General features: G+C 38.5%; 1 protein-coding gene across 1 annotated transcript; it reads right to left on the bottom strand.

Annotated features, from left to right (window-relative positions):
• Positions 1-71: 71 nt before the first annotated feature.
• Positions 72-26,952, bottom strand: abcc6a (ATP-binding cassette, sub-family C (CFTR/MRP), member 6a). The gene is made up of 31 exons (XM_051112677.1): positions 26,523-26,952; positions 25,651-25,827; positions 25,083-25,208; positions 21,042-21,179; positions 18,155-18,274; positions 16,634-16,695; positions 16,399-16,530; positions 15,751-15,957; positions 14,698-14,875; positions 13,512-13,673; positions 13,239-13,331; positions 12,227-12,430; positions 11,076-11,222; positions 10,869-10,956; positions 9,637-9,706; positions 9,404-9,530; positions 8,903-9,079; positions 7,007-7,174; positions 6,721-6,913; positions 6,348-6,429; positions 5,447-5,555; positions 5,146-5,353; positions 4,757-5,067; positions 4,388-4,587; positions 3,290-3,416; positions 2,940-3,041; positions 2,669-2,815; positions 2,158-2,316; positions 1,868-2,034; positions 1,576-1,770; positions 72-1,255 (listed from the first exon to the last, which is right to left on the bottom strand). The coding sequence occupies exons 1-31, from the start codon at positions 26,562-26,564 to the stop codon at positions 1,147-1,149; spliced, it is 4,527 nt and encodes a 1,508-aa protein (XP_050968634.1). The 5' UTR covers positions 26,565-26,952; the 3' UTR covers positions 72-1,146.
• Between the last annotated feature and the right edge of the window lie 644 nt (positions 26,953-27,596).

Genomic DNA, 27,596 nt, shown 5'->3' with positions numbered 1-27,596 from the left:
TGGTTTGTTTGTCATCAAATACAAAGCCTGTAGGAAATCTTAAATAAGCACAATGACACATCCTTTAACAAGATGTTTCTTTATACACAGTTATTACATGTATAAACATACAAAACATGAGATGAAGTGTCAATAAAGATTAAATATAAAATATAAATAAAAATCTGGAGTGTCACAAAGGCACTTGAATGTACATGTCACACATGTAGCTTTTTTGCATTGTCTTACAAGACGAGATGCGGTGTCTTTTCATGTCCACTTTTACAATTAAAATATATTTCTAAAAATCTACAGTAACAGTAATGCTTGTAAAACACTTTTCTTAAACTGAAGTGCAAAACTGCTAAATAAAAAGATCTTGCCTTCAGAATGGTGGTGAACAATATTTTCTTGAGATATTAGAAATGCTCCTAATGCGTACAGGTTGCATGTTCTTTCATCCAGCCATTATTGTCCATTTTATTTGTTTACTTTGGCTGAAATGAACAAACACCACAACCTACTTGGGCGACTGTACTGTTTTTTTCCCCCTAAAGCCTCTCATAAAGCTTTAATTAGTGTCTGAAAGGGAGTCTGGAATTTTTCAGGGAATTTCAGGTCAAGTATATGTGGCAATACGTTTGTAAACATATTTGTCCTCTTTTACATGATTATTCACATGACTGACTGTCTATGAAGAGAACTAAGACTCCACTAAAGCTTATAGAATTGTTTTCATTGATTTGTTAGTTCCCTGTGCAACAATTTTGTCATGTTTTTCACATTCATGTTCACCATGGATGCTATGGCACAGGCAGAACACACTTTCTTCCCTAACTGTTTTGTGTATTTAATTAGGTGCCATATTTACAGGTTTCCATCAGCTACACCTTTCCAAATAGCTTTAAAGGCACTTTTTGTCTGCATGAAGTTATGCCCATGGAGATGGTAGTAAACCTGAGTAAACACATCTTCAAATGTATCAGGCAACCATTTGCATTTATGGGGAAAAGCGTAATTCAAGTGTCTGGCCGTTTTCCCTTGTGAAGCACCAGCTGTGTAATTGGGCTGTCTCTCTGTGTTCTGCACTGAGAACTGAAAAAAGGAGAGTCTGCAGATTCTTTGCTTTTGCCACAAGGAGGCGCAAGACAGTCGATGTGTAATGTCTTACAAGAGCCCAGCTTCCCGGCACATATAGTAAAACTGGCCTCTTTTTGCAATAAGGTTACTGGGAGAATCCATCTCGACGATATGTCCTTTATCCATAACAAGTACCCTGAGGAAAAAAAGAATAAGGTAACGTTTAATAAAACATAAACAAATTAATGCGTGACAGGCAAGTAAATCAATCTAAGGAGGTTCCCAAACGGTACAGACGGCTACAAAATATGTATAACAGGAAAATATGAGGAAATGTTCGTCAACATGCAAAATTCCCAATCATATCGAAATTAAAGTGACTGGATTTCACATAGTGGTACAACAGTAAATGTGACCATATTGTTCTGTACCACTCAAACAAACAGAACAAAGTTTAAGAATGCCACAGAATAATGTTTGGGAACCTCTGTTCAGTGGCTTTGTATCATGACATACTTTGTGTAATCCATAATGGTATTGAGGCGGTGCGCGATGGTAAGTACAGCACAATCCTCAAACTGGCTGCGGATGGTAGACTGGATCAGGGTGTCTGTCTCCAGGTCCAATGCAGCTGTTGCCTCATCCAGCACCAAAATTTTTGTCTTTCGGAGAAGAGCTCTTGCTAGACATACCAGCTGCCTCTGACCAAGACTGCAGGAGGAGAACCATTCACACCATTGTTAATCCAAAGTCTCCACTGTTTAGTTATTTTAAATTGTGAAGGAATAGCACTCTTGGATGCACTTACCTGAGATTTTCTCCTCCTTCTGAGCACTCATGATTGAGTTTATCTGGAAGTTCAGACACAAAGTTTTTAAGGTGAGCCAGTTCCAAGGCATTCCACACCTCCTCATCAGTATAGGCATCAAAGGGGTCGAGGTTCATACGGAGAGATCCAGAAAACAGCACTGGGTCCTGGAAAGATATTAAAATCACAAAACACATTGGTGAGGAGTTCCTAATTTAAAGAAACCAAGATGTTAAGAAAAAATTATAGAATAATATTGATTCCAGGTGCAGTATTTGAGTTGTACACACTTGTGGAATGATGGTGATGCGAGATCTTAGATCGTGAAGCCCGATCTCTGCGATGTTGATTCCATCAATGTAGATCTGTCCTTTTGCTGCTTCCAAGATCCGGAAAATTCCAAGAGCCAAAGATGATTTTCCTGCGCCTGTTCTTCCCACAATACCAATCTGAAAGGATAATGAACCCAAGAGTAAGCCTGGGGGAATTTTTTCAACATCGTTTGACTTCCAGACAAAGGAATTATGGAACAAATATCAGGAACACTTTGCGTTACCACATCATCAAAGGTTTGTCATATATAATTAAAGTAATGTGTTTTGAACTTTCACCATATATCCTAATTAGAACTACGGTCTATCTTTGTTAGTAAATGAGGATGTTTTTGGGTCAAGGTCTACAAGAATCTAACCTTGTTCAAGAGAAATGAGGCGAGGCATATATCATCCATAAAAGCAAGCAGCAATGATATATTAAAGTAGTAAATGCTGATGTAGAATATTTCAAAGTCTTAACATGTACCTTCTCCCGCTCTTTGATGTGAACAGAGATTCCCTTTAGGGCCAATTCCAGGCCTTTACGATACTGCAGGCCGTAATCCTGAAACTCTATGGTCCCTTTTTGAGGCCAAGATGGTGGTAAAGAACTTCCCTCTATGCTCCAAGCTGCCTGTAAAGGATGATATACACAGTAAAAATGCTTGCTATTACTGAACAACAAAACAATTGTTTACATTTGGAAATAAAATCTGATAAAGACTGAAAGTTTAATTATGCTGTACAGCCACACTCACCTCTTTTGGTGTGTCTGCATACTCTTTCACTCTCTCAACTGACACAATGTTGTTCTCTACATCTGTCCATGACCTTACAATCCAGCTCAGGAAACCTGTCACCTGGGAGAAAGCAAAAACATTTATGGTTAAAATTATGACTGCATTATCCTCTCTGAATTTTAATTTGAAATAGGCTGACCACAAATGAAAGGTACACCACAGCAGATCTTGAGCAAGAGTTAAAAGCTTTTTTGGTTTGAGGGTGAAGATTGCAGGAGTGAGACTGCCACATAAAATATTTTTTGGCAGCTCTCGTAATATTTTGGTTAGTAATGACGGATTCTACAGACATTTGAAATTATTCATACCTGAAGTGAATGAGACACAGCCAGACCGACCATCCCAGGGCTTAGGGTTCCTTTCGCCATCACGGAGAGAATAGAAGCAGCAAGGACAATTCCATTACCCAGAAACTCCAAATTCACACCTAGCCACCTGCACAATAAGACATTTTAAAATCAACTCAAGCAATCAGTATCTACATTTGAGGTCAAAAGTTTAGCGCTAATTATTTTACCAAAAAAAGAGGGATCACATAAAATGCATGTTATTTTGAATATAATATTTCACATAAAAGGCGTTTACATATAGTCCATAAAAATTACCCCATTCAAAAGTTTACATTCACTTGACTCTTAATACTGTGTTGTTATGTAAATGATCCACAGCTGTTTTTTTGCTTTGTTTTGTTTAGTGATAGTTGTTCCTGAGTCTGTTGTTTATCCTACACAGTTAAACTGCATACTGTTCTTTAGAAAAATCCTTAAGGTCCCACAAATTCTTTGGTTTTCCAGCATTTGTGTGTATTTGAACCCTTTCCAACAATGACTATATGATTTTGAGATCCACTTTTTCACACTGAGGACAACTGAGGGACTCATATGCAACTATTACAGAAGGTTTGAATGCTCACTGATGCTCCAGAAGAAAAAATGATGCATAAAGAGCTGGGGGTGAAAACTTTTGAACAGAATGAAAATGTGTACATTTTTGTTATTTTGCCTAAATATCCAATTTTTTTCATTTAGTACTGCCCTTCAACAGCTACAGAAGATACTTACATGTTTCCCAGAAGACAAAATAAGGTACATTTACCCTGATCTTTTTTTAAAAAGTTTTCATCCCCCTGGGTGAAATGCATCGTGTTTCCCTTTGAACCTTATGTAATATTTGCATATGAGTCCCTCAGTTGTCCTCAGTGTGAAAAGATGGATCTCAAAATCATACAATCATTGTTGGAAAGGGTTCAAATACACAAAAATACTCAAAAACCACAAAATTTGTGGGACATGAATGATTTTTTTGAAGAACAGCAGGCAGTTTAAATGTTCAGCATAAGCAAGGGACAATTTTCTGAATGTAGATGTTATTATGATTGTAAAACTAAAATTTGAGCAGTGCCTCACCTTGTGGCTATAAAACGGGGAAAGTACGCTGTTTGGTTATGATCCACCTTGTGATTGGCACCCATGATGAAGCGTGACTGCTCATTGAACGCCCGGATGACACTGGCACCCTGCACTGTCTCGTTTAGGTGTGTGTAAATGGGAGAGCGACTCACTGACTCCAGCCGCCGCAGCTGGCAGGATGTGGCCACATAGAAACTCTTCAAGGTTGAGAAGCGTGAGAGAAAGATTATAGTCAAAACCCAAGCCAATAAATGATTTCAATCATTGCTTCTGAATTCAGGAATCTTCGGCTCATCAGATGGGTTCTAGAAAGTTATAGCAAATTACCCTCTTTCCTTAACCCTATAAATGCAGATTTGGACGCACCTGTATGAAACCATAGAGGAATGCCATAGGGAGGATGATAATGGCAGCAAAAGGAGTGGCCATTAACACGATGATGCAGACTTCCATGAGTTTGAAGAAGTAACTTAACATCATTTTCAGCCCATCTGGGATCATATTGTCTATGGCGTCTATCTCTTTAGCAAAACGATTGAGAAGGTTGCCACTTGGAGTGGACTCGAAGAACGACATCGGGGAGTGAAGCACGTTGTTCAGAAGGTCCAAGTGAAGATGGCGGGAGGCGATGATGCACCCTAATGATATGGCCACTGTGGTACCAAATATGGCAATTCCTAAAACACAAGACATACAAATTAGTTAAATGAGTCATAACTTGAGCTGTTGGCGTAAAACACTTAGACTCTGCTGACCTTGTGCAAAGCCGAGAGCTCCGTAGACTCCCAGTTTTAGATCCGTGTTTAATTGCGTGCCGTTGATGATAGGCTGATCAGCCCACAAGCTTAACCAGTAATTATAAGACAGAGATGCTGCTTGTTGGAAGGCGTACAGGAATACAATGGAAACTATTAAAGGCAAGCCAATGGTGCGGAAGTATTCAATGTACATCTCAAGTTTAACCTATTGGGACAGAGGGAAAATTGAGATTGTGAGTCAAACGTATGTGGTAAATAAAAAGAGAATGTCTTCAAGTTTTAAGATAAATGATCTTACTCTGCCTATCCGTGCTTTGTCAACCTTAGTCAGCTTGCCCAGGTCTTCTGGGATGTGGTCCTCATCAGAATCAGGCAGTGGCTCAATTGTAATGCTGTTTGTGTCACCACTGAAAGAGATTTAAGTGTAAATAAACAAATAATCTTTATGCTTCTCATAATTAGTGAATAACCTATGCATAAAAACAAGTGCTATAGAGTGCTGCAGATATGAGTAAAAAAATCCAGAAGCGAGTAGCATTTTTGCACTTCTGGTTCAATTATCCGTGAGTCAATCGTTTTTTAGGGTTTTTTTTATAAATGCCTGAAATGTGGTTAAACTGTGGTGGTTAAAACGGCTCCGGATATTTTCAGGTTTTATATTGTAAGATACATTGGTAACACCTCACACATGTTTTCTTTCTTGATCTTGATCTTTTTGACCTTTTATTTCCTGAAAAGTGGTGAAATGTGACTACTGAGGTTGTCACAGATCGTAAACAACATCAACATCATCAGCCAAACAGGAAGGCTCATCTACTCACTAGTCTGCTTTTGTAGCCTCCTTATGTTTACATTCATGCTCTTGCAGAATTCTAACTCAAACTTTCTAACTTGTAATTTTTAATAAAACAATTTTAAATAAAACTTGAGCTGTTCGAAGTTTAGTCATAGTTATGTTACAGTCCTGCGAGCATTACTTCTGATTATTGTTTTCAGGTTTCAGTTTCATAAAAGATTATTCTGATTACCAAAATGTGTATCAATTCAGGTTGGATATAAAACCACTGCAACACTCTTTTAGTCACCCGGCTTTATCTGCAGTCATTCTGTATCACAACATCAGTGTTAGTTTCTGTTTTCAGTGTGTCATATAAACTCATATTCAGTAGCACTGAATAAGCAAATTTAAAATCCCATACCCGATAAGCTGCTCTTGGGACAAATCCCTGGAAAACGGCATGTATTCAGTAACACTCAATCTTACGGACAATCTTTTGGAGCCTGTAAGTGTATGAATTCAACATAAAATGATTAATAATAATCAATCCATACTAAGTTTTAAATAAGTTTAAACTATGAATTGTCATTATAGTCCTGGTTGGTTAATACTGAATGGATACTGGTCTAGCTTATAGTGTAACACTTGTTTAAGCAGGGCAACACCAGAAAAACCATGCTGTTCATCAGACAACATAGCTGGTGATCCTTAATTTCCTAGTAAAACTAGTTAAAAGGCCTGGTGGGCCTTTTCAGCAAGGATGAATCCCTGAACGCACACCACAGTAAAATTACCTCTCTTGGAAGCTTCCGAAAAGCACTCTTTCCTTTCAGAGCTTGCAAAGGTGTGGATGAAATCAGCAAAATCGCCATTCCGGTTCAGAAGTTCTTGATAGGAGCCTCGCTCGCTGATTTCCCCATCTACCAGAACCAGAATCAAATCCGCCTGAGGCAGGAAGCTCATTCCATGGGTCACCAAAACCCGTGTCTTTAAAAAAAGAATAGTTGAATGTTAGATGTTGGAAATGCTGAGGAGCAAAAAATAATGACCCCCCATTCCATCTGTAAGGTAGATAGTCACCTTGTCTCTCAATATGCCTTTGGGTCCAATGACTTTGTTGAAGATGTGCTGACCAACATGTGCATCCACTGCAGACAAGGGATCATCAAGCAGGTACACATCGGCTTTCCTGTAAACAGCACGTGCCAGACTCACCCTCTGTTTCTGTCCTCCAGACAAATTTAAACCCTGGCAAATGACAAAGCAGAAACCATTTTTATTTAGATTTATACAGATTTTAATTAAGATTTATACAGGTCTATGCTCATTTGTGATTGGTTTCATGGATGCTTAATCAATCTGAATCATGAAACTGTAGCTCATACAGGCTCAGCCCTACGCTGTTAAATGATTTTTACCAGTTTCAACTTAAAACTTAAGTTCAGCAGCTGCCATTAAAATTTTAAGTTAAATCAACTTAGTACTACAAGTCATTTCAACTCAATACAATACAGTGAGTTAAAACTGTTACTGCAAAACTCTACACCCAAATCCCTACTTTTCTCAGTGCTTACACCATGTGGTCATTTAGAAACCACTAGCGTTCAATATTGTTCACTCAAGTCTGCAAAGTTTGAGCTCAGTTAGCACACAATTACCCAAGTGGAAACACTAGGAGTTAAAATGTATCACACACCAATAAGAACCTTACAGCTTACAGTTTGGTGCATTTCTCAGATCAGAAATGAAATTCTCAAATCTACTTGTTCAACGTCCACATCATCAAGTCACTTGTGCACATCATAAAATGTTTCTGATTTTTTTGAACAAGTTGCGTTTGCTTTGGTACGTTCATGCAACTGATTATGCAACTGATTTGTCTGTGGTTTCCTACATTATCAGTTCCTGTTGTCATGTTGCTCGAAATGTATTACATGTATATAGTTTTCTGTGCTATAGTCTTACCCCTCAAAACATCAAGTTATTAGCTCATCGTATATGTCTTTACAGTAAATGCTAAATTTTTTATCTAGTTGTCATAAACTGTAAAGCATATTCTAAACATTTCTATTCTACTTTTTGTAAATTTGCCATGAATTGTTCAAGTGAATATTGACTTTCACTAATGTAGAGACTACACATCAACCAATGATAAAGCAGTTCTCTGAAATAGCTCAAACGTACATCTCAACATCTCATTAACCTTCAACTGGAAAGCATATATAGACAGAGGACAACACAAGAGTTAAAAATTCTGACAGTGGACTTTCTAATTTGTATTTCCGCCATTGCCCATATTTCTTTTTCTTTTCTATTTCACAGTGACTTTGTAATGTATTTTCTTTTTTTTTTAATCTTGATATTTTTTTGTCAGACCACTAAAAGTGTAACTGTGAATCCCATCTGGTCGTTTTTAAATCAATTTCCCTGATTGGCTGCCTGTCCAAGGCCAATTTAGTCTGTGATGTTGAGGTGGTTCTTTGGCCTGTCCCAGACCAAAGACAGGATGCTCGGGCAGAATAATTATTTTTGTTGTTGTTTGCTGTTTTGTGCTGTACTCTACAGTACAATAAATTAAGGATTAAAACACTTGCAAATGCATACATTTGTTGTGTTCATCATGTGAATTTTTTTTTCCAAGCAACACTTATTTCCAGTTTTCGTAGTATTGTTTTGAATTGATCTCATCAGTATGTAAAACTGTGTTGTAGTGTGTGTGTTTTTGAGGGTTTGTGTGTCATGTCTGATAGCAAAGTTTGTTTTTTTCAGCAAGATTGAGTTGTTTTAAGTGGAGAGCTTCATTTTGTCCTGAATATAGTAAGTTCGGGGAATTGAGTTAGAAGTTACAAATTTGTGTTTAATCGCAAAAAAGAGGCATAATTTCAAAAAATGTGTTTAAGCAATTGAGAAAAACTGTAAGTTGAAACTCGTGAAAACATTTTACAGTGTACTTTGGGTGAAGTACAAGGGTCTCACCTTTTCTCCGATCTCAGTGGCATCTCCTGCAGGCAGATTGTCCAGATCTGGCAGCAGGGCACAGGCTTCCAGCACCCGCTGATACCAGCTTTCCTTTTTTTCCCGTCCAAACAGAATGTTGTCCTGCAGACTAGCATTTTGGATCCAAGCTTGCTGGGGAACATAGGCAATGGATCCCTATATAGAAAGAAGCAAAGAAATGCTATAAGGATTAACTATTTGAAAATTTGATTAGTGGTCTTAAAATAGAGCAGAATATGAAATAATCTTATTTACTTTGAATTCTTCCAAAACGTTTTGTTTATTTCCATTATTTAAATTTGATTTTCACTGTGGTTTCAGACCACTGTACCTCATGAATTGTATGATTGTAATATGTGATTCTACTTTGAAAAACAGGGCTTTCATTATGGTCACTTTCTGTATAATCATAACATGCCATTCAAAATCATATTTCATAAAATACATACAATGAGGGTTATGGTTGATTAATGTAAGTACCTTGACTGAGACGTTCCCGCTTCTTTTTTCAGTCTCCCCAAGCATGGCAGAAAGCAGCGAGGATTTCCCACTGCCAACATGGCCGACAACAGCAACCAGTGAACCACAGGGAACTTTAACGCTGATCCTGCTCCAACACACAAAGTAAGTGAGGAGGAAGTCGCACAAACGTGGACACTTATTTTCTGATTGTGTGTTCAGGTGCCTTGTGGAAACTTTCTGGGTAATGATACCTTTTTAGACACGGGGGGCCATCCTTAGACCAGCTGAAGGTTCCATTCTCAAACACTACACCGTCCACGTCTGAAAAGTAAAGAGGGACAATGAAAGAGCAAAGTTAATCATGTAATATCATGTTTAATCACTTATATCACATGCAATTTATGCAGACAGTCTACCTGCAAACATCTGTCGCAACACACAAATTGTTCTGGAGAAAAGTGCAGAGAAATTACAGAGATTGCTTCTGGGAAACTAGATTTCTTCTGCAGCTTGTGAAATTAAAGACTCACTTTAATTTCACAGTCTAATTAGCTTCATCTTCACAATAACAGTTTTCACAAGCTAGCTTGAAGAGCTTTGATGAATGCCGCCCACTCCTGTCCCCCATCAAATTTGTTTGTATAATGACCACTAAACTGTATGTTTGACCACTGTTCGTGGCAACATACCTGTGGTACTTTCATGTTTCTCCTATCATTAAGTCTTTTTTTATACCAACAAGTCTTGCTGTGTTTAAAAAAGAACAGGAAGACATGTGGCATTGTAAAAAAAAGAAAAAGAAAAAAAGAAAATAATATAATATAATGTATATAATATGTTGACTGAAAAGTCATATAGTCAAAGCTGTAATGGTGATTTCAGAGTAAATAATTTATAAATTAATACTGTAATATTGTTGCAGTGTTTGTCTTGTCACAAGGCTTTTTTAATGTACTGTTGTTTTTGTGCAAGGTTTATGCTAATCTAAAAATAAAATAAAATAAAATAAAACACATTGGGATAGGCTCCGGCATCCCTATACAAAGAACAAATGATTTGACAAAATAGATGGACAGAATTTAGAATTAAATTAAATAATACAATTAAATTAAATAAATAAATTAAATAAATAAAATACAATTTCTGAAGAAAGAAAGAAAGAAAGAAAGAAAGAAAGAAAGAAAGAAAGAAAGAAAAAAAGTATTTTTAAATAAAATAACTACACTGCATTCACATATAGGTGACATTTCAGAGATCTCTAATTGTTTTTGCCAGTGAAAGGAAGTGAGACATCTCTGTCATGTAACTGTGAAATGTAGAGGCTATTATTAACTGTTGTTAATCTTGCTCTCACTTATATATTTCCTGACAGACGGAAGTGAGGGGCAGAGGGAAAGTCTCACAGAGTACAGACAATATTCAGTCTGTTTTTAGCCTTACTACTCTATTGCACAATGATGTTTGTCAACAAGTGATCTCTCACCGGATTTATAGGATTCCCTTGTCACATTTTCTGGTTTGAGTTCATCCTGACAAAGAAATTTCCCCAGACGCCTTAGAGAGACGAGAGCCTGCAATGCAAGATTAATTTGTACATTTAATTCAAGATCAGTAAGAAATAATTAAAAAACAGACACCATCAAATAATCAGGGTAGAATAGAATGGTGTTAGAGTTCATGTAATTCTCACCTGCATGGTTGTGCTCATGGCAAACGGAAGTTGGCTTAAGGGGGTTTTCAGTATGTTGATGAGAGCCATTGATACGAAGATTTTCTGAGCATCCAGAACATTCTTATCATCAATGAGCACATAGACACCAAACATGGCAAAAGCAATCTGGCGAGGGAATGGAAATCGCAGTCAAAAAACAATATCACATCCTAAACTAGATGTAATGTACAGTTGAGGTCAAAAGTTTACATACACCTTGCAGAATCTGCAAAATGTTAATTATTTTACCAAAATAAGATCATACAAAATGCTTGTTATTTTCTATTTAGTACTGACCTGAATAAGATATTTCACATTAAAGATGTTTACATATAGTCTTGTTTGTCCTGAACAGTTAAACTGCCTGCTGGTCTTCAGAAAAATCATTCAGGTCCCACAAAATCTTTGGTTTTTCAACATTTTTGTGTGTTTGGATCCTTTCCAACAATGACTGTATGATTTTGAGATCCATCTTTTCACACTGAGGACAACTGAGGGATTCATATGCAACTATTACAGAAGGTTCAAACACTCACTGATGCTTCAGGAGGAAAAATTGTGCATCAAGACCCAGGGGGTGAAAACTTTTGAATTTGAAGATCAGGAAAAATGTAACTTATTTTGTCTTCTGAGAACCATGCAAGTATCTTTTGTAGCTTCTAAAGGGCAGTACTAAATGAAAAAAACATGATATTTAAGCAAAATAAGAAAAATGTACACATTTCTTTTCAAAAGTTTACACGCCCGGGTCTTAATGCATAGTTTTTCCTTCTGAAGCATCAGTGACCATTTGAACCTTTTGTAATAGTTGCATGAGTTCCTCAGTTGTCCTCAATGTGAAAAGATGGATCTCAAAATCATACAGTCATTATTGGAAAGGGTTCAAATACAGAAAAACTTCTGAAAAACAAAGAATTTGTGGGACCTCAAGAATTTTTCTGAAGAACAGTGGGAAGTTTAACTGTTCAGGAGGAGAAACAAGGGACTCATGAACAACTATCATTAAATAAAAAATAACACACATTTTGCATGATCCCTCTTATTTTGGTAAAATAACTAACATTTTGCTGATCCTGCAAGGTGTATGTAAACTTTTGACCTCAACTGTAAGAATCTGTTTTTTTCCTCACCAGGAAAGATGAGGAGTTGAAGGAGGCAATAGACACAGAGTATAAGATCTGTGATTTCTTCAGAGTTTTAAGCTCCTTCTCTCTGTATCCGAGGACCTGCTCCAGAAAAGCCTTTTCCCAGGCGTAGAACTTCAAGATCTTGATACCATTCAGAATCTCATTCATCAGCTTCACCCGTCCATCCATGTACTTCATTTGTATCTCCTGTGGAATGACCAGAAAACAGGAACTGTCATTAAACATCAAGTTTGTCACAACGCTGCTAAATAACAACCACCATTAACTGTCTTAACCAACAACGTTTTGCTAATGAACAGGATGGTTATGCTGGTCCACCAATTAGACCAGCATCACAACAATTTAGGCTGGTCTTTTCAGCAGGATGATCTCACACCAGAATGAGTGATACTAAAGTAGGCAATAAATTCCAAACTGCATGTTAAGATATTCTAGAACACAATAGCTATGAGCTGAGAGATTGACTCAGTTAGTGGCATGCCAAATGTCTGTTGTTTTCTCAAAAGAAAATTTGAGTTTTATTGCCATTTGCCAGCACTGTGGTTGCTTTGCTTCGTAGGAAGCATGGGGAACTTCAAAGGAGCAAGAGAAGCTTGAATCCAACCAGCACACCCACGCTCTGCTCAGTGCACTATCTAAACCAGCTGTGGACCCTTCACGCTGACTTACTTTAGCACTCATTCATAGCTCTCCTCTACGGTCTCATGTTTTAGAAAGAATTTAAGTGAGTGAGATAAACAAGCAGCTAATTTTCATCTCCTTTAATAAGAATCCCATTCAGATATTATAAACAAATGTACTTCCCTCAGAGGACAAAATACTTGGCACTGCAGTGGCTTGCAATACAAAAATTAAAAAAAAAAAAAAATATTGTAGAGTAACCTCTTATCTCAAGGACATTTTGATTTTCCATTTCACGACCCTTTAAGGAGTCTAGGCCTCAAATAGCAGGTGAATGACAACACATGAATCCTGAATTACAACATTAAAGTACCTGGAGTTTGCTTCTCTTCCTTGCAATGAATCCGTTCAGAGGGAAAATGAAGATCACAGTGGCAATGCCGGCTAGAGCAGATGGTCCTAAATGCTGAAATAAGTCAAATAAGACACATGTTGTTTATTTCTTTTGGAAAGCTGAAACAGCTATTCAACCAGTATCCCCAAATGCTAAGAACACAGTTCGGATTTTATTCATATTACTAGAATGGAGACAGTTTACTAGAATGGAATAAAAATAATGATAATAAGCAAATATACGTGTCCTCACCTGCCAAAGAAAGAAGAGACAGAGTGTGACCTCGATGGGTGCTAACCACACTGCATTGAAATACACCACAAAATCCATCAGCTTCTGGGTATCAGCAGAGACCAGATTGACGATCTCCCCCACCGTGCATGTTCTGCGTGCTGCGCTGTTCATTACAAGAGACTGAGGAAAAACAAGATGCAGACACAAAAGGAGAGAGGAGGATTGGTTTTAAAACATGTGCTATTTTTAAATTTACTTGAACAGGTCACAGCCTACAGGACTAGTTGATTAGTTCATAACATAGGCAAAAACATAACTTTTTAAACATTACTTTGGACCCATTTTGAAGAAAATGAGAGAATTCTTAGAAATTACATGGTCCATAAAATGTAATTTAATCTTAAAATTTCACTCCTTGATTTAGAAACTTGTAGTGCCCCTGAAACCATTTCTGTACATACAGTTCAGGTCAAAGGTTAAATACACCTTGCAGAATCTACAAAATGTTAATTATTTTACCAAAATAAGAGGGATCATACAAAATGCATGTTATTTTTTTATTTAGTAGATATTTCACATAAAAGATATTTATATATAGTCCACAAGAGAAAACAATAGTTGAATTTATAAAAAATGACCCCGTTCAAAAGTTTACATACGCTTGAATTTTAATACTGTGTTGTTACCTGAATGATCCACAGTTGTTTTTCATACTGAAGACAACTGTGGGACTCATATGCAACTTTTACAGAAGGTTGAGTATGTAAGTAGTGAGCGTTTGAACCTTCTGTAATAGTTGCATATGAGTCCCTTAGTTGCCCTCAGTGTGAAAAGATGGATCTCAATCATATAGTGAAGTTTAGAAAGGGTTAAAATACACAGAAATGCTGAAAAACCAAAGAATTTGTGGAGCCTGAAGGATTTTTCTGAAGAACAGCAGGCAGTTTAACTGTTCAGGACAAACAAGGGACTCATGAACAGCTATCACCAAACAAAAAAACACAGCTATGGATCATTCAGGTAACAACACAGCCTTAAGAATCAAGTGTATGTAAACTTCTGAAAGGGGACATTTTTATAAATTCAACTATTATTTTCTCTTGTGGACTTTTGACCTCAACTGTACTTCTGTTCCTCACAAATCATGGACTAATCACAGAATCGTATGTTGTAACAAGGTTTTTGAGCGGATGAGATGGCCCACCTTTCTGTAGACCAGACCCATGACAGCTGTTTTAACTCTCATGCCCACAGTAAAGCAGGTGTATGTGTACTGGTGGTTGAAGACTGACTGCAGGCAGGACAGGAAGAACATAAGAGAGGCGAAGAAATAGCCCTTCCACAGCGGAGCATCCTCGTCCCTCATAAAGCCTAACAAGAGACTTAAAAAAAGAAAAGGGTTTGAATGAAGGCACTATTTAGTACAAAGAAATGTGCTGATTTTTGATGTAACTAAGCATTTGGCTGGATTCCTCTGTGACAGACCACATCCAACCATTGTGGTTAGGCTCAAGGTTTACAGAAGCGCCTAAACCCACAGCTTTCTTTGAAAATGTTTTGAAAATGAAGAATGGTAGATTTGTTGAGCCTAACAAGAAGTAGCATGTTCAACTGGAAAAATGTTTTTCTGAATACTAACCAAATGCTACAAAATCCATGTTGGTTACTGTGAGGGCACAAGACCTTGAATGTTTCCACAGTTCCCACCAAAGTCCACCTTTTTTCGACAGTGGATCCCAGTACAATACATGTACTTGCTGCAGTTTGGATCTCCCAGCTACAGCTTGCAGGGAGCTGACTGAACCTCCCATTTAGCTGGCTGCTTGCCTATAGTAACCACAACCCCGACAGTGTTCCTCTACCCTCCCCGAAGCTAACACGTCTACGGCGGACAGAATGCTGTGGTCATCTCTCGCTCTCTCAAGCCTTCAGACTTGAAGCCATAATTGCTTCTCTGTGGGCATAAACAGCATGATCTCTGTCTGGCTGGTATGGCGTTTCTGACTCAAGCACCTGCCGCACACTGCCACTTCCTGTTTTCATCCCAAGATATTGTGAACCGTAAGATGTCTCTTCTAAAAATATTTTGATAACCTAGCAAGCTGTCTTTAAAAGCACAGAGGGGCCATCTGTGTTTATTCGAAGGCAGAACTTTGCATAAACACAGCCCAAAGCCTAACTTTTCCTAGATATACCAAAAGCCCAAAGTTTAGAACTGGGCCAAGATGACTCATTAAATCAGCTTTGACTTTCTCACCTTAGAACCTGTGGAACTGAAAACATGAAGACGTCGTGGACAATGAGGCACAGCGTCCCGGTTAGGAAGTAGGGTCCGAAGCTACGCGCCAGGGTCCGTAAGAGACAGAATCCCGAACTCTGTTCCTTCTGAATCTTCCTGAGAAACTGGGCCTGGTCTGGTAGTCGAGATCCCAAGGCAATACTTGTGCTTAGGTGGTTCTCCTGCCTGTAGATGGAGAAGAGCCAAATGGACATGTGCGTAAGAAATTGGTGCTGAAGCCTAAATGCAGTTGTTAAGCTTTTTAATCCCTCTTTGTAAGTTGTAATTGAAAACAGAATGACATTAAAACATCCTGTGCCGCAGCGCAAGTTTCCACAAATTGTAAAATGCATGGGACCTCTGACATGTGAGGCCTTAAAAGAGCATTTCAGAGTATGTTCAAAGCAGAAAAGTGTTAACAAGCCAAACAAGTGACACAATCCTCCTGTCTCGACTGTGTACGTTGTAGAGCTCCTCTTGACTCATTTTAGGTCTGTCTCTTTTATGGCCATCTTTCAGATGGAAATGTGATTGCACCGATCAAAGCACCATGAGGATCCACAATGTACATGTGCCTCAAAATGCCACGTGCCAGAGAAACTCATCTGTTATTTCAATGGATCTTACTGCTGTAACTTGGTGCGCTCTGCTGTCCATTCTTCTTCCAGGTCAGATATTATCTTCTCAGATGTATCCTCTTCCCTCAGATTCCACAGATCTTCTGCTTGCAGAGGAGAACGGTACCCCTTAAAAATTAACCTGGAAGCACAAAAAACACCAACTGCATTTCTTTCACTGGACCGACAAGTATTTAAAAGAGTTAGAAATTAGAAATGGCATTCAAAATCATTTGATTCCCTACCCAGTGAACCACCAGAAGAGAATCTTGGACAAGAATGATGCATCTTGAACAGGACATCCATTCTGAGAAAAGAGCAAAAACAGGTTGGCTACAAATATACTATACGGCTAAAAAGTACGGAATGTGCATAGACCATTGAGTCCTATCATCCCATCCCATATGTGACCACAAAACCAGTTGTTTTTAGCAAGTAGCATGGGTATATTTGTAGCAATAGGCAGATTTTAATTGATTTTTCTTTTATGCCAAAAATCATTAGGATATTAAGTGAAGATCATGTTCCATTAAGATAAATTTCTTAAATTTCTCAATATTTTGTCCCAGATTTTTTTGCACCCTCGATTCCAGATTTGCAAATAGTTGTATCTCTGCCAAATATTGTCCTATCCTAACAAACCATACATCAGTGGAACTTATTTACCCTTACTTACCCTTATGACTGGTTTTGTGGTCCAGGGTCACATTTGGCTATAATTGATTGACTTTACTTATCACGGCAGTACCAATAACATTAAAATTTATTGTCCAATACTGACAATAAGTGTCTTGATTGGAATAACTAAACAAAACGTGTTAATTAAAATATGATAGAGGTACAATTATATCATCAACTATAACAAGGATTGTTGAAAACAGTTCTAACATTAATAACCACACATAAATAACCAGGTGTGAAACTATCAGCAGTCAGTTTTAGAAAGAAGAGTTTCACAGTTTTGCTTTCTTGGATGGAGAAAGCAGTGGTTAGAAATCATATTTGGCAACAGTGAACTCAGAGTAAACAGAGAAACAGTGTGAAAGTGTCTGTTGAGTAAGAGTGGTAGACCTCTATTTATGTGTGTGTGTGTGTGTGCATGCCTCATGTGCCACAGTAACACACTTCCACCCACTGCTGACCTCAGTGCTGCCCCCTTGTCCCTTCAGCCATCCACCCAAACAGTCACTCACTCTCTCCCGCCTCCTTACCGGAGGTCTCACTCTTCAGGATTCTGTGAATAACCCTACACAGGAAGTGAGTGAGCCAGGAGGGGATCAAGGGGTGTGGCACCGATGTCTGTGGCTACAACCTCATCACAAACACACTAATTCCTCTCTGAGCTTGTTTCCTTGTTTTCCTCTGGAGGAGAACAGTCATATGGACCACTATCTCACGAGACGTCTGGAGATTACGTTCTGTGTTGCTCTGCTCTGTGTACAATTTGCATACATAACAACCAAACAGTGGGCAGAATGAGTCAAGAATTTAGTTTAAAAAAAGGATCTATCATTATCCGGGAAGGAGGACCACAGGGTGTCCGTGCAGATGAGTCAAGCCGACTGCCGAAAAACATCTTTTTTATCCAATAGGTAATATATAAGTGGTAACATACTTGCGGGAGACAGTAGTTGAGCATCCTACCACCATTACCATAATTCACTTGAAAATGGAGGGGTTGCGTTCTATATTACATAAGGACACTAGTAAACAACAGCGATTCGCCACAGGATTGTTTGCGATGGGTCATTTCGCTCCATTCGTACCTTGAGGACGGCTTTACCCGAGGGGGCCCGGTCTGCAAAACAGCTGAGGAAGAGTTGCGCCAGCTGCAGGGCGAAGTAGGAGAAAAAGGCCAAATACCGCACAATATCCGGAGAGAGACCCTGAAAAGCAGAGAAACCAAATCAGCAGATCACATACAGATTAGAGAAAAAGAGAGCACACGCAGACTTTCCTTTTTAAACGACTACCACAACCAGGGATTTCCCATAATGCTACTGTGATGTTATTCCAGTCCCGACCCGCAGACTTCCCAAAATGTTGTTTACATGCTGAACATTCTGTTCTTATGGAACTCTCTGGAACACACCTTGTTGATGATTATCCAGTCCAAGACTACATCTCCTAATGAACCTTGAAGGGTTTGTTTACTGAGAACATTTACATCAAGTCTAATTGGTGCAGAAAGCAGGAGACAAGTTTTTTACATCTCAGTGATACCGTGTCCCAAACTAAGCTTTTAATGTAAAAAATATGATCCGTTGTTTATGCTTTAAGAAATCGTGCAGTGCTACAGTGCAGTGCGGAGCCCCTTCCTACTTCGCCTAATGTCATGGGTGTGCACGAGCATTAACAACATAGTAAAGCTTATTTTGAACAGTTAAGGCAAATCATGGTGAAAACCAAACTCTTTAATGGCCTGCTTTATATAAATGAATTACGTATGAAAAGAGCCATAAAAGGCCTCAAGTCACGCTACGATCTGGAAACTCATAGATCGCTGCTGTTTAAGCCTCCGGCCACTATTTGCTGGTGAGGAGCCAAAAGTAGCTATATTTACAAAAGCTTCACATGTGCTGCTCATATGCTGCTCATGCATTTCTACACATCTTTCTGGATGTAACGTCCTGGTTTCACTACTGGAGCGCAAGCCATGTTGAGAAGTCACAAATCACTAGTAAACATCCGTTTGGCCGTGGAGACCCTTGCCAAGATAGAGGCTTTATTCCTAACCACACCACAAAATAAAAAAAACAAGGCCAGAGTGGTTTCAGTGGTCACAATGTAGGTCAGTCAAAATGTCTTCCCACTTTTATTCAAGCATAAAGTCAGCATGCCAGTCAGAAATATGCTTATCTGTCTTTATGTTTGACCCAGTTTTGCATGATATGGGTCAGAACTGCCTAGTCTCGTTTCTAAAACTGGTCAACCTGTTTTTTGCTAGCAGTGTTATTGTCCTTGGGCTGAAAAGGATTGTGTGGCATATATAAAATTGCTTAGAAGCATGTACTTTGGTACATAAAAATGTTTATAGCTTTGAAATATTTAAAGCATCTGGTTTTAATTATTTAGTTAAAACAATTAGCTTAACCCAAGTGAGTTGTTCATCTAATTGTGATCAGAAAATACTTATACTATGCTTCCACATTCAACGTCAGATTTAAAACCTTTCTGACATATGTTTCAAACTAACACCTACTTGGACTTCACCTGAACTCATGATATGAATGTGACAAACCAAGTCCAAACCTGGGCAAAATCAACAGTGCTAAAAGTAGAAACTACTGGAATGCTTAGCTTCTGTGTGTTTGTGGGAATGTGCTGCGATATATTTGCTTGTGCATGTGTGGATATGTATCTACTGTACGACCATCTGTATATGCATTTGTGTTTGTCTATATGTTTGAGCATGAGGATGTTTTCATGTGTGCACCTGTGTTTCATCAGTGTGTTAACTTAACATATGTTAACAGTAGGGGACTTATTATGCAAAAATCACTTTTATAACATGTTTGAACATAGTTGTGTGGCGCGGTGTGTGAAAACAACCGGCCTATAATGGTAAAAATCCACCCACTCGTATTTTTTATAATCCCATTAAATCATGCACAGTCTTTCAGAACAAGCAATTTCAGATTCTCCCATACGTACATGTCAGCATAGGGAAAAAGTCATGCCCATTTTGATGATCTCTGCACTATTAGTGTAAACACAGCCCTGAGAAGCAGCAGTCCATCATTACTGGAGATATGCAATGTCAGCGCCAAAGAGGCATTACAAGTGTTGTGTTTTCTCACGCACTATAGACTCCCTTTATCTGAACTGCTGAGTACACTGTGGTTAAATTTCATTATCAAAGGAAGTGTCTCAAAAAATCTGTAAAGTCCCCTATATGTTTAGGGATCAATACCAACGTTTCGTGTGCGAACGTTAGTTCCAGACAAAGTAAGTCACACGTTTGTTTTCCAAATTCCTTTTCTGAAAGAGCTTCTTGGCACTCCATAAGGCTAATGTTGCTAAAGCTAGCATTTTCTCTGCCTTTTTTCACTAATGCTGCCTTCACGTGCTACCAGAATGATCGTGAACAGGAATGTGTTAGTTAAAAATTGCATATGAAAGCAATATGAAGTCGACCGCTTGAATTTGTTGAGTTCATAATCACAAGTGGGGCTTATAAAGTTTGTAATAGCACACAATGGCACTTTATTTAGTTATTTTTATCGCGCTGTGCTCCCTGTCTGTGTAATTCATAAACACGCATATATTATGCACAGTACAACAAGATGACTGACTTTTAAACCGAGTGCGTTTTCTGTAAAGATAACAGACTTGTACTAATAGTAGAATGCTTTTAGCTCCGCCCTCTTCTCTGGAGCACGGCTCATTTGCATTTAAAGGGACAGACACAAAAAAACGGCGAGTTTTGGCTCATAACCTTTAAAGTGCCTATTTTAACAAGCTATAAAAATTATCTGTAGGGTATTTTGAGCTAAAACTTAACATACACACTCTTCGACTTATTTTACATCTTGTAAAAAGGGGCATAATAGGTCACCTTTAATGCACCCATATGTGGAGGGTTAGTCTCGGGTTTTGTGAATGTACCAATTCCCCACATTTAGGATCTGTGTCAGCTGTCATTTCTCTCACCTGATCCACAGCCAGCTGGACCTTTGTGTGAAGTGGAATAAGGGAGCAGACCACGCCCAACAGCCAGAAGAAGAACAGGAAAACAGAGGAACGGCATCCCCGCACTCTCTCCCAATGAATCAAGCACACAGCTAACACCTGTCAAACACACAGCTGTTAATAACATTGTTCTCATCTGCTAAAATCACAGCCTGTACAAAACAAATGATAAATAACTTCAAAAAGGAAGCCTAATTACAGAATGCCTTCTTCCTGATTAGCATTCACTGAATGAATGCAAGTTTACTTTAACGGTGAAGCATGTAATTTTTTTCAGTGCTAAAATACTTCCTCCTATCCCGGCTTAATTCATTTGTAGGAAAATGTGCGTGTCAGTGGTGTGAGTTGAGGGTGGGACTGTCTGTTTGGCCGACCAATGGTAAACAGGTAAAGTGTTCAGGGAAACTTCATTACTTCATCCTTTTTTGAAATTACACATTTCACCTTTACTTTAACTCATTGTGAAAGAACTTAAATAGATTTAATTACACTTAATAGATTTAAATTACAACTTTTGAGGCAGTGACCTTTAGAGAGAATGAAAGCCAGCAAGCAAACTTTTATCCTGTCAAACAAACACCTAACCAACCAAGCTATTCAGTCAAGTGTATGGATAAAACATGGAGCATGGGAACTGAATTTAAATACTTTTAAAATCGTACTGTGCTTTCTTGATGACCTGAAGACTAATCAATCATTAAATTTGTTTTGTTTTTGGTTCAGCTGTTTTGTCAAGGTTATATTGGGATTTCCCTGTCTACCACCACAGCTGCCTCCTCTAATAAAACAACACATGTTAAGCGTGGCCTCTATTGATCCCACATTTCTCTTAATTACTGTGACTTTTCTTCATCCAAAAACTGAAAGTCTGAAAGTCTCCATTTCTCAAAACCAGACTGTCAACCAGTGGCTCTTGCCGATCCCAAGCTTGAAGTGATGTTCATTTGTTGCTGCATCTCCTAGGTAGCGCAAAACATCATGTGATTACGTAAAAAGCAGCCTCCTGGTGCGGTGCAGATGAAGGATCAGGACCGGACCCAAAGACGCCTCCTCAAAACCAAACCAAAGCCATATAACCTCAGATAAATGAGGTGAAACCTTTAAAGGGAACTCTTAATCACATCCTCACAAAACACGCCTGCAGAGGTTTTGCGCTACCTGGAAACAGAACACGTAAACCACATGTAACGTCTGCACTGTTGATGTTGTGTTTAGACCTTATGTCTTACGAGAATAAGCCATGACTTCTCTTCTGGACAGTGGGAGGAAGCCAAAGCTTGTAATTACACTGGAAAGTTAAGAGCGATAGAAGACAGAGACAGATCTGCTTCCTGCAGCTTAAATGACAGCACGCAGTGAAACCGGCACAGTTTACGGTTCATAAGTAGGAAAGCATTACAGCAGACTTGAGCTCCACACAAATACATAAACCAAATATTCAAGATGCAGGAGGGCCAAATGTAACAATTTGGAGATGTGTAGTGGTTACAACCCTATCTACATATCCAATGTCAAATTAAAGTAAAAATAATGATCAAATGATGTATTTTAAAGAGCCAATATGGTGGACTAATAGCATACAGTCCCAGGAAAGTATGCCAGACTGCAGTATTCTGATGCATTTTTCTCACAACTAACCTGAATCAGAATTTAGGCAAATTTGGTGTTCTTTTAGTGAATCGGGTGCTACAACAAACCAAATGGCATGTTTAAATAAACCTCAATTGGGGCGCGATTCATTCTTAGCAAATTCTCCCTCTAGGTTCAGTCAAATTGTGGTGGTTGTTGCTTTCTAAACTGTTCATTACAGAAGCCTAAATATTACGCAAGGAAACCCATAGGTGGTAAAGAAGGTTGGGCAAGACAACAAAGCAAAGTTTTCATAAATTAAAAGCAATATTTACACACCTACTTCACAAATCTCCAAAATCAGTATTGAGGTTTGATACCTACACTCCAGCTCTTGACCAAGTTACGACAATGCTTTATTTCACTTGTTGACCAATTAAGATCACAATCTCGTGTTGTGAAGAAAGAGGGCTTTTGAGGACAAGATCACACTGTTTAACTCTTTAAGTGTTTTTCTTTGGCATTAGCCAATGTTGACTTAGGTGTCTGAGGAGACCACAGATGGGTCATGAGTCTGGTCTGGAGCCCGTCTCTGCAGGATGCAAATGCAACATGCGGACAGAAACCGATGATGAGATTGTGTTCATTAGGCAGTGTGTAGGTGTGCCCCTAACCCTAGTTCACCTCAGAATGTCACAGTCTATTAGATGAAAACACAGCTCCTGCTGTGTAAGGGTTTAGGAGCCATTTTGCAGACATAAGCAGGTGTGTTGAGAAATGAATTATGGGACGGAAGACTTGTAGGAGGGGAATGAATGAAGCTTAAATCTCCAATGTACATTTGTGTATGTGGGCTCATGCATCCATAAGGGATGCTGGTGTTACCACTAGGCTTCATAGCTATCACAAAGTACAGATTCACACACTTCAGCAGAATTGCAGAGTTAACCCAAAAACGAAAGTTCTGTCGTTAATTATTAACCCTCACATTGTTCATCTTTGGAGCACAAATTAAGATATTCTTAGTGAAATCCGAGAACTCTCTGACCCTCCATAGACAGCAAGGGTCCTTCCACATTCAAGGTCCAGAAAGGTACCAAGAACCTTGATAAAATACCGTAATTTTACGAAGCTAAAAGAATATTTTTTGTGCACAAAAAAAAGTTTTCTTGTAGCTTCATAAAATTACAGTTGAACCACTAATGTTACATAGACTAATTTAACAATGTTCTTGGTACCTTTCTGGACCCTTGCTCTCTATGGAGGATCAGAAAGCTTTCGGATATCATCAAAATATCTTAATTTGTGTTCTGAAGATGAACGAAGGTCTTACAAGTTTGGAACAACATGAGAGCAATTAATGACAGAATTTTCATTTTTGAGTGAACTATCCCTTTAATGAAGATCCTCTGGATCAAGAAAATGTTCTGTCTCTTTAATTTGTTGAAATGTCTGATATTTTGTCAGTCATCAATGTACGTACTTTAAACTAGCTTCACCAGCAAGACTTCCTTGGTCAACCAGCTTCAAAAGAAAAAACGCTTACCAACCAGCTTCACTAGCTAAGATTTACATGGCTATGCTGATCAACCTGCTATACTAAAACACTAACAACAAGTGTAAATCAGTCTAGATTAGAATAGAGATTAATTTTGGTCTAAACTGGTCTTTTTAGCAAGACTGGACAACATATTACATTTTTAAAGGACATTAGTGAAGTTTCTACCAAATTTTGTGGGCAAAACGTTGAAAAACTGAAAGAGATGAAGTCACTTTCAAACCAAGTTTAACTCACTAAACACACAAAATCTGCAAGGGGAAATCATTCACCCTCATGCAAAATTCCTGATTGTGTGGATTCATATTTGTATTGAAATGAATGATTCAGCCTGCAACAATTTGCTGAAGAATGGTAAATTTAACCACACCTTCATGCTAAATGTAGCAAATTACATAACAAAATCCAGAATTGTTTTATTCCTTACATTCCCAGCAGGCACACAATGTCACAAGATGTTGATATTTGGTTCAATTTTGGTTGCAACGTTGGGTGACCAAAATTCAGTGTCAATTCAACATCTAATGTCAACATTAATTTGATGTCCAATGCAGACGTCAACTGACGTTGATATTTTGTTGATTTTAGGTTGTGTAACCAAAATCCAAAGTTAAATCAACGTCAAATTGACGTCAAATACTAAGGTCAACCTGATTTTCATTCTTAACCAAAATGCAACGCCTGTCCGGCGTCGGTCCAATGTCAAGCTGACGTTATATTGATGTCTGCTGCTTGCTAGGCTCATTCAATGAAAACAAAAATTACTACTCATTTTTTCATTAATAAACAGTTCTATACAACTTTTTATGCTGGCTTGTGCCTGTACTGGTTCATATTTCTTATATAACAAGTATAGAACCTAGAGGTTACATTACCACGGTGAGACTGCGTATGATGGGACTGAGCAAGAAGACAAGGTGTTCCTGGATTTCCTGTCTTCGTTCCAACAGGATATAGAAGAATTCCACAAAACCAAAAGACGCCAAGAAGAACCCCAGCAACTGTAAAAGAGCAAAGAGGAATACAATTCATATCAGGGTGAGAACTGAGTCACTCTCCCGGAAGCTCCGGTTGGCAGTGACTGTAGAGAAGAGGTGCGATTAACATTATGATAGGATTGGATAGGAATCTGTGTGACTGTAAACAAACGGTGGAACAACAGTATTTCAAACAAAAGATTTTAGAGCGGAAGAGTGAAAAGTGACATCACAGCTCACTAGAGTGTTAACCACACTCATACCACAAACTGAGGTTACACACATCACTCTTTTTTTATTGTCTTTTTTGGCTACCAAAGCGTGAACTCGACCCCTCAGTCTCCCCAGACCACCACGTTCACTTTGTTTTAACACTCTGGTTTGAGTTTTATAGCCCACAAAGCTGGTACTTTTGAGACCCGGACAGGCTTGTATAACATTAACAGGTCTTAGCGGTCTGTCTCACCAGCTTGGCACTGCAGAGCGAAGAGAGGGGCAGCCGACCTCGGCCATGGCAGTACAGATGAAGGCAGTAGAAAGGAGAGAGGACCCACAGGTAGATGCATGGAGCCCACACCAGGACTGTGTTCTGGAAGCAGTTGCTCAGTTCTGGGTTATGCGTGTACCATGTCTGGTTCCAGTCCTAGTGATGAAGGAGAGGGTGTGCTTAACTTTTCAATCAGTTTTATGATAATTGACAGTTTTCATTCTTTTATTGGATCAACACTGTCTTGATCCAAACCCTGTCCACTTAAAAACCAGATATGATCTGAATGTTCCAGAACATCTCAAAAAAGGTTATAATTTTGTATAATCTTGGCTTTGGTTACAATATCGGTCAATTTTTTCTTGTCATTGTTTATCTTGGCTCATCGCTGACTTTCTTTTATCTCTCTCTGTTACTGGGTGAGAAACAACTGAGTTTCAATTAAATCTTCAGATTGGACTGAAGGAACAAATTTGTCAGAAATTCAGACAACTGAAGAAGCTTGTGAAATCAGTGTATTTAATTGCCATCTGCTAGTTTGTTTAAAATATTAAATGTCATGTAAAATAAATCACATTCTAAACTTTGACCACAGTGCATCATCTTAACTTAATGTGGCACATTTATTAAATATTCCAACTCTAACTGTAAAGTCATAAAATGCAAGTACAGCAAAAACACATATATTCTGGTTCTTGACCAAATAATAACTCTAAAAATAATAACTCCTAACAGGTATAAATGTGACATATACAATATGAATTCACTGATTGATAGATCATATATATATGTATATATACAAAATCTTTAATAATATTCAAGATATAAAGTAACATAAAACATTTGCTCACCCATAGAGGGTCAAGTCCACTTAGACTGCATAAGGTATCCATTCACTCGTCTGGTCCTGAAGCTGTACCTATCCCTTCTGTGTATCCTGGATCTTTAGACTGTTCAGTTCTGTTCTGTGCTGTGTCTGAGTCAAACTCTCCCCTCGTCCTGGGATCTCCTACACACTCTCTTTCACTTTTGTCACTGCTTGTTTCTGAGAGTGTCTGGAATTGTCTGCTTTTTGACCACCAGTCTGACAGCTGCTTAGGTGGGTGGTTATATTCACTCTCTCCTCCCAGCAGTCTTCCTTATACTCTCTGTCTCTCCCTCCTTCTCTATTTATCTTCCTCTTTCCCCAACTCCCACGTACTTTAGGTTCTTTATCAAAACAGTACTGTGGTTTTTGCAAAGTTCTCTGACACCACCCAAAAAAAAATCCCCACCCTTAACATAGTCCTCTCCTCTCCCCGTTTGCCTCCTATAAAACACTATCACTCTCAATTTCCCGCAAGCAGTCAACTCCATCTCAGTCCAAATGCAGAAAGTGCTCCTAGTAGCACTCCAGTGCTATTTGTTTGTCTTTATAGAAGTGCAATTTTTCACTTTTCCTGCAGGTACCTGAGAAACACTTAGTAAGATCACACACAACCAAGCACCGCACTTTCCAACTTGTGTAATTTTATGTCCAAAGGGACTTATGATACACTCAGTCCAACCTGGAATTCAGTGCCTTGCATGCCTAATGGTTTTATTATCTCATGTGGGATTTAAGTCCACAGCCTTTCAGTACAAGTACTAGTGGCTCTCAACTAGTGAACCCCAAATTGTGAAAATAATTACATAATAGACAACCACCTGACAAGTGCTCATTATGTAAACTATGTACAGAACTACGGAGGGTTAGAGAAAGAATGAAAATATCACCCAAACTACATTAAATACAAAGTATATTGAGCAGATAGTTTAAATACATTTCTATTCAATCATTTCTAAACCATTTTGAAAGCTGTATTGGGTCACCACTCAGTTGTCGAATACAAAAGCTGGGTCCTGACTGACGCATAACCAGATCAATTTGCGCCATGTATGTGAGT

Source organism: Labeo rohita, chromosome 6 (genome assembly GCF_022985175.1).
Source record: "Labeo rohita strain BAU-BD-2019 chromosome 6, IGBB_LRoh.1.0, whole genome shotgun sequence".
Lineage (NCBI taxonomy): Eukaryota > Metazoa > Chordata > Actinopteri > Cypriniformes > Cyprinidae > Labeo > Labeo rohita.
The sequence above is the reverse complement of the archived record's forward strand: the minus strand, read 5'-3'. Positions and strand labels throughout refer to the sequence as shown.